Source organism: Syngnathus floridae, chromosome 10 (genome assembly GCF_059516105.1).
Source record: "Syngnathus floridae isolate MCC-2025c chromosome 10, RoL_Sflo_1.0, whole genome shotgun sequence".
Classification (NCBI taxonomy): Eukaryota; Metazoa; Chordata; class Actinopteri; order Syngnathiformes; family Syngnathidae; genus Syngnathus; species Syngnathus floridae.
The window spans coordinates 11,507,982-11,519,991 of NC_142422.1; the positions used below are offsets into that span (position 1 = coordinate 11,507,982).

General features: G+C 42.9%; 2 protein-coding genes across 2 annotated transcripts; one reads left to right on the plus strand and one right to left on the minus strand.

The window, feature by feature from the left end:
- The first annotated feature begins 2,913 nt into the window (after positions 1–2,913).
- On the plus strand, positions 2,914–6,024 carry mfap5 (microfibril associated protein 5). The gene is made up of 7 exons (XM_088387888.1): positions 2,914–3,007; positions 4,059–4,123; positions 4,254–4,286; positions 4,366–4,404; positions 5,124–5,211; positions 5,277–5,350; positions 5,421–6,024. Exons 2-7 carry the CDS (start codon positions 4,081–4,083, stop codon positions 5,531–5,533), a joined length of 390 nt encoding a protein of 129 aa, XP_088244014.1. The 5' UTR covers positions 2,914–3,007; positions 4,059–4,080; the 3' UTR covers positions 5,534–6,024.
- On the minus strand, positions 6,022–10,010 carry necap1 (NECAP endocytosis associated 1). Its single transcript, XM_088387886.1, has 7 exons — positions 9,828–10,010; positions 9,036–9,136; positions 8,766–8,870; positions 8,468–8,549; positions 8,262–8,370; positions 8,010–8,157; positions 6,022–7,167 (listed from the first exon to the last, which is right to left on the minus strand). The coding sequence occupies exons 1-7, from the start codon at positions 9,926–9,928 to the stop codon at positions 7,061–7,063; spliced, it is 753 nt and encodes a 250-aa protein (XP_088244012.1). The 5' UTR covers positions 9,929–10,010; the 3' UTR covers positions 6,022–7,060.
- Positions 10,011–12,010: the final 2,000 nt, after the last annotated feature.

Below are 12,010 nucleotides of genomic sequence, written 5' to 3' on the forward strand. Positions count from 1 at the left end.
TCCCAAAAAAATAAAAAATCACTCGGGCTCCGGTAACAGTGCCCTCGAAAGAATGTTGGCCGATGTTTTATGGCCGTTCCGAACCCTGAATTGCGCATTGATGATTTGGTGATTCCCTAGTCCGAGGAAATTGGAACAAACATACACAGCATAATAATTTTAGCTGCTCTAATAAAAACAACAAGAAAAAAGAGGATGTAACGTTTCCAGGCAATGAGTATTTCCATTGAGTGTTTGATTTTGTCGAGGTAGCTCATGCAGTGCCTGCGCTAACCCCACCTAGGGGGTCACTCAACACACTTTTATAAATAGACCCCCTCACTCATCTATTTACACACTCTGCACATCATCACCTTGCCGCTACCATCTGGACAGAACAGGCCTGCTGATGCACAGTCAGCCCTGAACCGGCAGCATAAATTGCTTTTTTGGGGTTGCTTTGTTTTCAGCTAGACGCTTTGAAACATAAAATGTATCTTTTCCTTTGACAATATGATGACGATAATACAGATAAAACACATCACAAAAAATATTCCAATAGAGTGTTGTCATTAAAGCAGACATTTTGAAACATTTAACCAAAAGTCTGAAGAAGAAACAGTCAGTTGTTTTTCTATCGGGTATGACAGTTCGCGCCTCGCTGACAAAAATAGAAACTACGGTACATGCGTTGGGCGTCTTGCAAAAGCCCACCAGACGGCTGTGTTTTTCTTTCCGATATCCGTTTTATATTTAACACAGAGCTGCGATATAGTTGGAAAATTCCTCCAGCCATTTTCTTTGGCGCTTGCCCTCTTGAGGGTACGAGCTGGAGCATGTCCGAGCTGATTTGGCCGACAGACAGGTGAGGCAGCAGGATAGCGGTCAAAGGTCAACAAACTATTTTTTGGATTTGAGTTACAATTGCGTTTTGTCTTTGGGCTTCATCGGATGAGAAAAGCTGGTACCATATACTTCTCTCAGTATAGACGTGAAACGATAGCCTGATTGATGACTGTGGTAGGGAAGTAAATACAGAGTTGCAAATTATTGAAAAGCAGCCATCACATATTCAAATTTATCTCCACGATCCAACCTTTCGTTATCATTTGGCTTTGTGTACCTTCTAACAGCTTCCTTTACTCATTCCTTATTTGCACTGCAACTCAGGATTTTGGGTTCTCTCAGAGGGGAGCAATTGTGAAACATTTTTCCACAGGACTCATGGGAGACGTAGAATGGGAAGCATGTTCTGGGGGGAAATGCAAGACGGGTTATGAACGTGTGCTGCAGCGCTGGCATGCGGCTACAAACCGCGTCTGAGTAATAAACGAGCCGAGACTTTATCATGTGTTTACGCTCCGGCATGTCTCATGCGTCACTTTAACAGAGGTAGTGGAATAACTCACGACGATGCTCACTTTCTGTTTGCAAGCACACCTCACACTGCATTTTCTTAATTGTTACTGCAATTAATTTATTAATGAAAAAAGATGAGGAGCTTTGAGCTTGCAGCAGATTGCCAACAAAAGTGCTGTTTTTTTTTTTTTATTCCAAGATGAATCAGTAAGCAAAATCAACCAATTGCTGCACCTGACCAACCCTCCTATCACAACGGCCATCTTGTTTTTGTCTTGCAACGTTTTCTGGTTTGGTTTACTGGCGTGTCCGTTCGACACGGGAAAAGGACGGATCGTCCCAGTTGGATTTTGTCTTTTGCTTGCTCTGCTCCCCATCTGTCAAGCTGTCATCAGAATCTCTCTGGCGACCTTGTTAGGCCCCTCAGACTGCTCCCCCCCACCAGCAAGCATCCCACCCATCAGGCACTCTGGGTAACCCCGATGTGCCAGGGAAATGATGGATGTCCCGTTCTTGAAAGTCATCCGAGATGTTTGTTGTCTGCTGAATTGTGAGTGTGACTACGTGGTTGTGTCACCAACAGCTTCATACTCCGGGCTGTTAGGATCCTGAACTCTCTCCCCCCTCTCCCCCTCGGCTGCATAACGTCCTGGCCTTTTGAGCCACGATGGCTGCCTTGCACTACTCCACTTGCACTACTCCACTTGTGCTTTTGCGCTATTTTACTGACTATCTGCTGTATGCACAATTGCACCGTTTCGACCAAGTTGCTCTTATTCATTCATTGTATGTGCCTTCTTATTTTTACTTTTTGTATTGTTTACTTGAATGTTTTGTTTGTCTGTGGACCAATTGGGTGTAATATCTCTTGTCTCCACCGTGGGATAGTCGGAAACGCAATTTTGATCTCTTTGTATGTCTTGACGTGAAGAAATTGACAATAAAGCAGACTTTGACTTTGAGCTTGCTGACAAACTGGACAATGACAGGGTGGCCATTTTAGGTCAGTGATAGCATTTAGAAAACGCAATTTAAGAGACTTGTTGGCCACTAAGCATGGGCACTTTTGCCAGTTCCAGCAGTGTGGGCATATTGAAGTCCAGTAATGCGGCAGCAAATAAAACTTTCAGTACAGCGACCATTGATAATTTGGCGCCTCCTGCTGGTTGTGTCAAAAAGAGTCCAATATAGATGCCATCTAAATAGATATTAAAGACACTACAGCTTTATAGCACTCTCAGAAAACTTTACAGCAATATTGGCTTGAATTAATACAGTGTGAACGGTTGCTTGTCTTGAATTGAAACCCAAATCTGCAAACTTTGAGACAGATGTGCACCACTAGCCCACCACTCTAACAAAATAAGAAATATTCCCTGAAATTTGACTTTTTTTACATTTTGTATTTACTTGTGGTTTTAATGTTCCAATGATAAACTGAGACATCTTCTGAAATAAGAATTATTAAAATATTGGATTAATCAAATACAAAGGCAGTGTGTTATAAATTAGGCTTATTGGAATGGGGCAGGGAGAAATGGTGAAAACAATGAAGGGATGCGGGAGGAGGGAGAAGGCGAGGAGGAGTGAGAACAAGAAAAGGAGGAGAAACCAACAAGAGGACAAAGAAGTCGTTAAACAAAAACAGGTTCGGACAACAGCTACAGTTGTGAGTATTGTCTTTTTTTTCAGTTTTCAGGGCATTAAATAGCAACTATATGTAGAAGATTGTTAAAGATTGTAGATGTTTCAGACTGATTGTGATATCCATGCTTGCAATTACATTATTACTATTAATTATCCTGAGAAAACAAGTACAGTTTGTGAAAGATACTAAATATACAGATTCAGTGACTTAAAAAAGTGCTAAACATGCTAACAGAATGTGTGTAAATTCAAAACATAAGACCAACAAGCTCAACAGCCTGTCTAAAGTGATCTTTAGAAAGTGACTTGTTGAAAAGTGTTGATTTGTCCTATCAAGAAAAATCTATAAAAGAATGTGAGAGTGTAACAGAAGAAAGGGTGGAGGTGCTCATATTGGGCACCCGAAAAAAAAAAAACACAACCAACACATTCCTTTGAGAGAACTCACAACTTGGACTAAGCTGCTCTGACACATTGCGAGAGGAATGAGATGCAGTTTGGTGAGCGACAGAAAACAACTCTGCAAAAATACATAAAAATACATTACGGTCATAATACAGCCGATGATTAAATGTATTAACGTGCAATTTGCCTCAAATGTAGTTTACTAATCAAAATTGTCTGTAACAAACTTTGCTCAGACCAACCAATAAGAGGATGGCAAAAATGTTGTGTGTGGGTGGGGGGGATTAAAAACTGTTTCAAAACTTTCAGGAAAAGAAAAAAAATGCCTGGAAAAGCCTAGCAAAACAGCTGAACTTTATTTGGGGTTAACCAGAAGCACTTTAAATGGTGGCAGATGTGTCCTGACGTCTATTTGAATGTGATTAGTTCATTCTCAACACAGCCACATCACCAGTTATGAAAGGGTGTGTACACTTATGCAACTACATTATCTCAGTTGGTTAATTTTCCCTTCCCCTGTCTGAAAAATTCTTAAAATAATTAAATCGGTGAAAAAGTTCCGGCATTATATATTTTTTATATACGCTTTCACAAAACTATGGCATTTAAACAGAGTGTGTAGACTTTATATATTTATATAATATATTAAAATGTATTTTCTTTCCTAGTTTATCAAACTCACCTCTTGCAATGGGCAACCTCTCAGTGGTCCTGCTCCTCTGTGGTCTCCATGGTAACGCTGCCAAACAGAACACACAAATCTGTTTTAATTATCCTCAGTCGCCCTTGTGTTTGTTGCTTTAAAAAAAAAAGAAAAAAAAAGACTTCCCTCATGTTGTTTTTCCTTTCTGTGTGTTCCAAAGCACTCGCAGCTGTAGTCCAAGCCCAGGAGAGCGGTAATGTTCCTTTAAGAGTTTCCTCTTTATTTGATTTTTACAATGTGACTTGACTTTTTTATTTATTTATTTACTCCAGCGACCACAGAGGCACCTGTCGGGACCCCCTTGCCAGCCAGTAAGTGGGCCAGACACATTATTTTATATCCAATGGTGGGAAGTGACAAAATACAAATTCATTCAGAGTGTACTTACTGCAGAAGAGAAGAAAAAGTGCCATCTGATTTTCAACACCCACATTCCTGCTGTTGTTGGTTTCGAAATGAGGCAAAGAGCACTTGAAATAACTCGACACAACTAGCAAAATAATATCACAATATCGTTTTTCCCTCTGCAATTGAAAACTGATATTATTGCCGCACTGAGAAGCCAAGAGATGAGCGCTGACTCCAGTCCAGACTACAACGATCCCTCGCTACTTCGCGTTTCGTTTATCACGACTTCACTACATCGCTGATTATTTTTCTAAATTAAAAAAACATATAAAAGTCAAAATAAAACTTCTAAATTGAGTAAACATGTGTCTAACCTGTAGGACAATGTAGTATTGCTCCAAATGTTCGTTTACATTCCTTTAGAAGTCCGTTTTCGCGTGTTAGCACGCTCGCGAATTAGCATATTTCTGCTAACTCGTTAGCCTGCCCAGTACTTCTTGTTGGTGACCGTACTTCGCGGATTTCACTTATCGTGGGTGGCTTTTGGAACTAATTATCCGCGATAAACGATGGATTACTGTATTTGAATGTCTGTTTTATACTGCCCCCTACTGGCCAAAGCTGTACTTTTTTTTTATAAAGTCCTCTGCTTTCAACTCAAGTGTGATGTTTGCGTGTGCAGACTGCAGGGAGGAGATGTACCTATGCACCAGGATGTACTCGGTCCATCGGCCCCTCAAGAGATGCCTGGGCGGGCGCTGCATTTACAGGTGTGTACCTGTGGGCGAATTTACTGCAAAGTTCAGTGAATCATTTTTTTCTGTTTGCGTCTCAGCGTCCCTCGCGTCTACGTGATCAACAATGAGATTTGCACGAGGACGGTGTGCAAAGATGAGGAGGATCTCAAAGGTGAGGCGGCTGTCGTTAACCAACTCTGCGCATTAACACGAGTCCGTCCGTCTGTGACTTTGTCCGACAGTCGAACTGTGCAGAGAATTGTCCGGGTGGCCCAAGCGCATCACGAGGTCGTCGAATAGGAAACGCTGCCGCAATCGCCGTGGCAACCCCAAAACTTGGGCAAACAAGGCCTGACGGGGGTCTCGGATACGGCCGCCCGCCCGGGTGTCATCGTCAGCAAAACAGCCCATAACACTATAAATTTCACGCTTGACACCTACGGGGTCTCCTCAGCGTGTGCTGAGTCATATCTTTATGTGTTTTAACTTTCAATTGCCCGTGAATACCGTACATTTCATGGATCATGTCTAGCAGGATTTACGACCCTTGAAAAAGATCTATGGAAAGCAGTTGGAGTATTTTTGCCATTTCCCGGATACCCAACGGAAGCTCCATGCACGAGGATGGTCTTTTTCCTCACTAGCAAGACAAAAATACGACAAAGTTAAATATGGAATAAATGCTTGAACAGCTTTCCACAAGGTTTTATATCATCGCACAAGTCGTTTTGACACTGCAAGGTGCTAACCGATAATCCAGGATTTCTTACATGCAGTTGTAGTCCATTAATGGCTTTGTGTCCTCTCACATTTCCTTTGTTCAAGAAATAAAAAGCACAAAAGTTGCATTGTTTCTGTCTTATATTTACCTTTGCATATTGATTTCCATACATAACAAATCACAGACGGTAAAACGTTTTGTTAGGGTTGATGCCCGGCCAACATCCATCGCGATATCCACGAATCAACAAAATCTATCTGCATGTACACGGTAAGATCACAATAACCAGAAACGCAGTTCACAAAAAAAGCGTGGTCCCGACAATGCATCAGTCCAAAATTAAACATTTGACATACATCAAAAAGTTCAAATGAGGTTGGTTGCACAACCTTTGGGGTTGTCGGATGACGACGACAAACCCCCCACTGTGAGAATGACAGGAGATGACATCACTAAGCAGGACAGAGGTCGTGAATGAGCTTAGCTGACATCCTCACAGCCACTAAATCACATCCAACTTGGCTGCCACCTTCATCCTCTCAACGTATTTACGTCGGCTGCTAGTTTTCACAAAGCAGCTGCTCTATACTGTCTACACTGCAAGTATTGCTGTTGTGCCCTAAGAGTCCACTGCGGGGCGCCATAGAGCAGCACCGCTTGGGGAACCCACTGAATGTTTCTTTCAAGTACAAGATTATGGTGGTAAACTAGCAGAGTAATAGAGCAATGTTGAATTAAGACGTACTAACACACAAAGTGCATATTACTGATCCAAAAAATAGGAAACAAAAAAAGAAGCTACAACATAATTGACTAACAAACTTATACGCATTGAAAATAAATAGTCTCTGTACAGAAACTGCATTCATTGTTATATTTCCTTAATCACATTTCTATCGAATATTCACAGTTAAAAAGGAGGGGGCAAACAAATTGTTAGGTTTGAGACTAACAGCATTAGAACTTAACTTGATTCATTCGCACAGTACACAAGAGGTGGCGGGGGGTTGGGGGGGGAAGGTGAGGGTTTACCCTGCTCGGCAGGGAGAGCAGTAGGGACCCCCCTCAAAGGGGAAAGCAACGATGCCAAAAGTGCTGCATAATGTTACTGAGAGAGAGAAGAAGAGAGAAGAGGGAAGGAAGAGCCAAGCAGGACTCTGCTCACTTTGGGGAGTCAAAGTCTCCCCACAGGTCGGAGCCGGCCGTCACAGGCGGATTGGACGGTGCCACCAAATTGGAGTTGCTGGAGTCCAGATCCAGCAAGCAACCTGGCGGAGAAGAATATGGTAAAGCTAGCGGCCGCCAACATTTGATTTTTAAAGCTGGGCCAGGTCATTGAGACGTTCACTGCTCTCCGAGAAAAAAAAATGGAACTTTGACGTCTATAACCGCCAATGGCAGTGAATGAGTTAACAGATGAGACAAAAAAAGAAAATATAGATAGTCTATTGTGTCTCAACTATGTGTTTTTCTTTTTCCTTAACATTTCATTTTATATACGAAGCTGCTTCAAATCAATCTCCCCACGGAGGACCAATAAAGTTGTTCCAATTTGAATTTAATTTGTTTAGACTGGCCGCTCTGTCAGGTCCCTTTAATGTAAAGGAACTGAATCAGCTCCTTATGGAAACTCCCTTCAGGTCATCTTAGTTGTGATTTGGTTCTATAAAAATAAAAATGAAACCAGGTGGTGAGGTTTTGAATATCAGGTAGCAAAGCCAATTCATCACAAATTCCAGTGTGTTCAACCTTGCGGTGTGTTTGCCATCCTTTTGGGCACACACAGCCCCAAAAGTACGCTTGTAAAGCTTCCACCAGCAACAGCTTGACGCCGGTCCGCTGATGCCATTTCACGACTTCTTTCAATAAATAAATCCTTTTCCTCTGACCGTCTCCATGGACTCAGTTCACATGCGAGTCGGTGGCAATAAAAATTGCAAGTAAAAAAAAAAAAAAAAAAAGGGACATGCTAAATAAAAAGCAAGACACCTGGTGACCTCAACGGTACACAAAATACTCCTGACATGAAAGAAAAACAAAAATACAAGAGACGGGCTAATTGGCCGTATGACCTCTACCAACGTTTCCACGGAAGCGTACAATTACCTACCTGTGTCATTTCCTCCCACAGATGGCTGTGTGTTATGATTATTAGATCGGGAGGACGGGGGCGGGGCTAGCCTGCCTCCGGGGGGAGGAGGAAGGAGACCAAGGCCGCCGGAACTCTGCGGGCGGGTCCTATCCTTTTTTTTGGATTGCTTAGATTGATTTGGATAGAGGTAAGTTAGTACATGTCGGACTACGCAAAATTCTGAATTACGAATAGGGCCCAAATAAGCCCAACTTATCCAAATGAAGTTACCCCAATGTTGAGCGTGATGGTTTGTCCTTCTTTGAAGCCCAGGTCAAGTTTAGGGGTGGAGTCTGGAGCCTGCGCCTGCTTGCTGAACTCATTTTCCTGTTTTACCCACCTTCAGAAATAAAAGGACAGAGATTGAAAATGGGTTCATATAACGGATTTTTTTTTATTTATTAACTATGATGATTGAAATTTGAAAGGCCGCATACTTGAAATGGTCCTGAAGTGCAACGTTGAAGTCAAAGGCATCCCCTCGGTCTCCAAACCCAATACCGATGAAGGCACTGCGGCCTGTAACAAAAAATGTGATATTCAACTCAATCGTATCTTGTATAAGGTGACTGAAAAAAAAAGTACAAAGATTTTAAAAGGAAATATCTTTCGGTAGCACTTTAATTCTAGGTAGGTATCAAAAGTAATATCCAAATGTAAATGTTTAGGAAGTAAAATAATTTGTCACTTGAAATGTACACGCAAAACAAACAGAAATTAAATTTAATGACACACCGTTGTCATCCTGGATGCGGAGCACAAAGTAGCGGCTCGAATCGCTCACGGTTTCCACGGTGATGCCGGGGTACTCGTCCACGGGTGCCTGGGCAAAAAGCTCCCCTGCACATTGGACCAAAAAGAAAATACATTTTTAGAATGTGGCTGAGGCCACAATAAAAGATGGAGCCAGCTGGCGACGGGTCACCTTGGAGGAAGATAAAAAAACAAGTTTGGGCTGCCGTAGGACATCAGACAATCCCCAAGTAACAGCTGCTTCTCACTCACCGGATATTTTGTCCTCCAGTTTGACATAGGCGACTTTCCCCCGAGCCACCACTCGCATGCGTCCCGACCAGTCGGGAGCGTCCAGCTTCCAATCAGCCGCCCTGGGACGAAACAATTGCAAGTAACGTGTGGACAGCAATGGATGGACGCTTGCTGTGTTTTTGCTGTCTGGTGTAAATTACATCAGCCAGCACTACTGATTTTGAACCGCTGGGCATATTGGATTCACATTTGAATACAAGAAAGCTCAAATCTGATTGGATAATAAATATGTACCACCAAAGCAGCTCTAAGAAAAGCTATGAAATGAAGAAAGCAGACTAATTTAGGTTATACATTGGTGGTCGTAATGTAATATAAAAAAAGTGACTCACTACACCTAAAGCCGAATTACTTCATCATCTGCCTGGTGCCTGCTAAGGTCACCCAATGGAGGGATTGGGAACCTCGTGGGACACCGTTATGGTTCGCATGATGGCCACTACGATAAAGCTTGAGTGAGTCAAAATGTATGAAACAAGATTGTGTCACTCCTCAATGACAATATGTCCACTTGAGCATCAATCCCTTTCAAGTGTCCTTGAATAAGATACAAATGTTGTCCGTGTATAAATAGACTCATCTCAATTATGATTGTGTATTTCTAACAAATCTGTAGAAACGGAGTATTTTAAAAATAAATCAAAATAAGCAGAAGGCTAACCGGTAGCTTGACGCTACATGGGGTCGGCTAGCAGGTAACGAACGGCTCGTCCACTGACAGCGCGCTGGCACCGTGCAGTCAGGCCTCACCTGATGGCCCGGTTGGATGCTCGCGGTGGGATTCGGTACACGTTGACTTCTGGTTTGACACAGAGGATAGACTCGTATTCGACCTGGCCCTCCGTCGCCATCTTGCCTTGTTATTCCGTCGGTGAGCGCCGTCGCCGGTGTCGGTGGTGGTGTTGTTGTGAGTCCGTGCGGTCAATGCGTGGCCGTAATACATCAAGTAAAAGGGCATATTATTTTCTTTATTTATTCTAACCCACTTTTGTGTGATAATATGCGGAATACATGATGATGTAAGACGTTGGTTGCTTGCTTGATTTTATCTGTTAACACTCTCATTAATAGGCTACTTCTACTTTTGCACTCTGCTTGAACTGAATAATTTCCTGTGTCACTTAAGACAGACATTACGGTATTATCAATAAACAAGGATGGGTGTCAATGCTGCTACAAAAATGCCCTTTTTTTTCAATTTTAACACAGATTAAAATAAATGAGTGAATACAACAAATGACAAATCAGGCAAAGAAAAGGAAATCGTTTATTTCTGTCCTAAAGTGAATTCAATATTAATTTCAGCATCAGAAAATACATTCTTGTGCTTGACCACTTTTATTGATGTGACAAGAATAACTTCATATAGCAATTACAATGCAATTATTTATGTTCTGACCTCTGAATTTTGAGGAAATGTCTTCTTCCCCTTTACTTTTCCCAGTGAACTTAGAACACAATTTTAGTGCAATCTAGTCTCTGAGTATTTAGAGACCCAAATGAGGACACTTGCTGTAGGCAATGGGATGGATGTTTTTTTTTTATATTAACTGACTTCAAATCTAGTTGGTTGTGACATTTGGCAGTTTTGATTACGTATTTTTTTTCTCCAGTGCCACACGCTACCACAATATGGTGAAACCATAAGCATGCCCAGACCTCAGAGGACTGGCATGTACTGCCTCGCCCTTGCCATCAGGGTTTTCCCAAACTGTCAACTCGCTCCCGGCACGTCTGCGAGACCGGACGTCCCGGCCGCAGCCCCAGAGGCACGGTCACTCCTCACGTTCTCATCAGCGCCGGTCTTTTCCCCTCTGCTCCGTCTGTCTGTTTTAGCTCGGGCCCAGCCCACGACTCCCCTCACACTCTCGTGCGCTCTGCGGTCAGGGGAATTCACCCTTTCCCAGGGTGGATGTTTTTTCAGAGCTAAATTGTGTGTGTGATGTTAGCGGCCCTCTGCATGGCCATGCCGTTCACACAGACGACGTGCTGTGCATCATCTGGAACAAATTTATCTAATTGATCCTATTATTGTGCGGCGGCCTAATTCCAGTCTTATTCATGTGTGCGGCCTCACTTCATACCGCATTACTAGACAGAGCACTGAGCCCGACTTCTCTGCTCGTTTGATCTTACGCGCCCGACCCATGTTCTTTCTCCTTCCAAGTGGCTGATCGAATGCCAAACTAAACTCTTTGGAACCACTTCCTAAATTGACCGCACTCGACTGAGGTCATCTTATCTTACAAATAAATGTCAACACAGCCACATGGCATTTAGGGTGTGCACACTTTTGCAACCACATAGTCTCAGATGTTTACTATTTGTACATTGCCTCGAAAATTGAGTTGTAGGTGACATTATAGTGACATTTTTTAATTTATCAGAGAAAATAGCATTTGAACAGGGGTGTGTAGACTTTTTATAGCAGTTGAATCCGTACTTTGACTTTCAAAAGTCTTTTTTTGGGGAGAGTATTTGTATTTCTACACAAGTACAGCGTGTGAGTACTTTTGTCACATCTTCTCGTATGTAGATGCATGCAGAAGATTCTCCCGGCCAGACATACCAGCGCCTTTAACCCCTCGCCAGGGCCCGAGTGTAGGAAATGCAGAGTCACACTTTCCGAGTACGCCCACGCCCGGCCCGGTGCGCGTGCGCTCGCACACAGCCATACCGTGCAGACGCACATGACCGCAGTCACAAACACACTTTCTTTCCAGTGTGTGAACTCACATCTGTTTCCTGACAACAGTAATAGTCCCAGATCGGGCGAGCACGGGGGCCCCGCTAACAGGTGTTTGCTTTCTGGCATCGAGAAGAAAAGAGGCCGAAAGAGTACAAACAACTTTAACGCACCCCCACCCCCCTCCCAAAAGAAAAAGTCTGACCAAGCATTTTGTAACAACAGTGCGGTGTTACCGGGTGTCGAA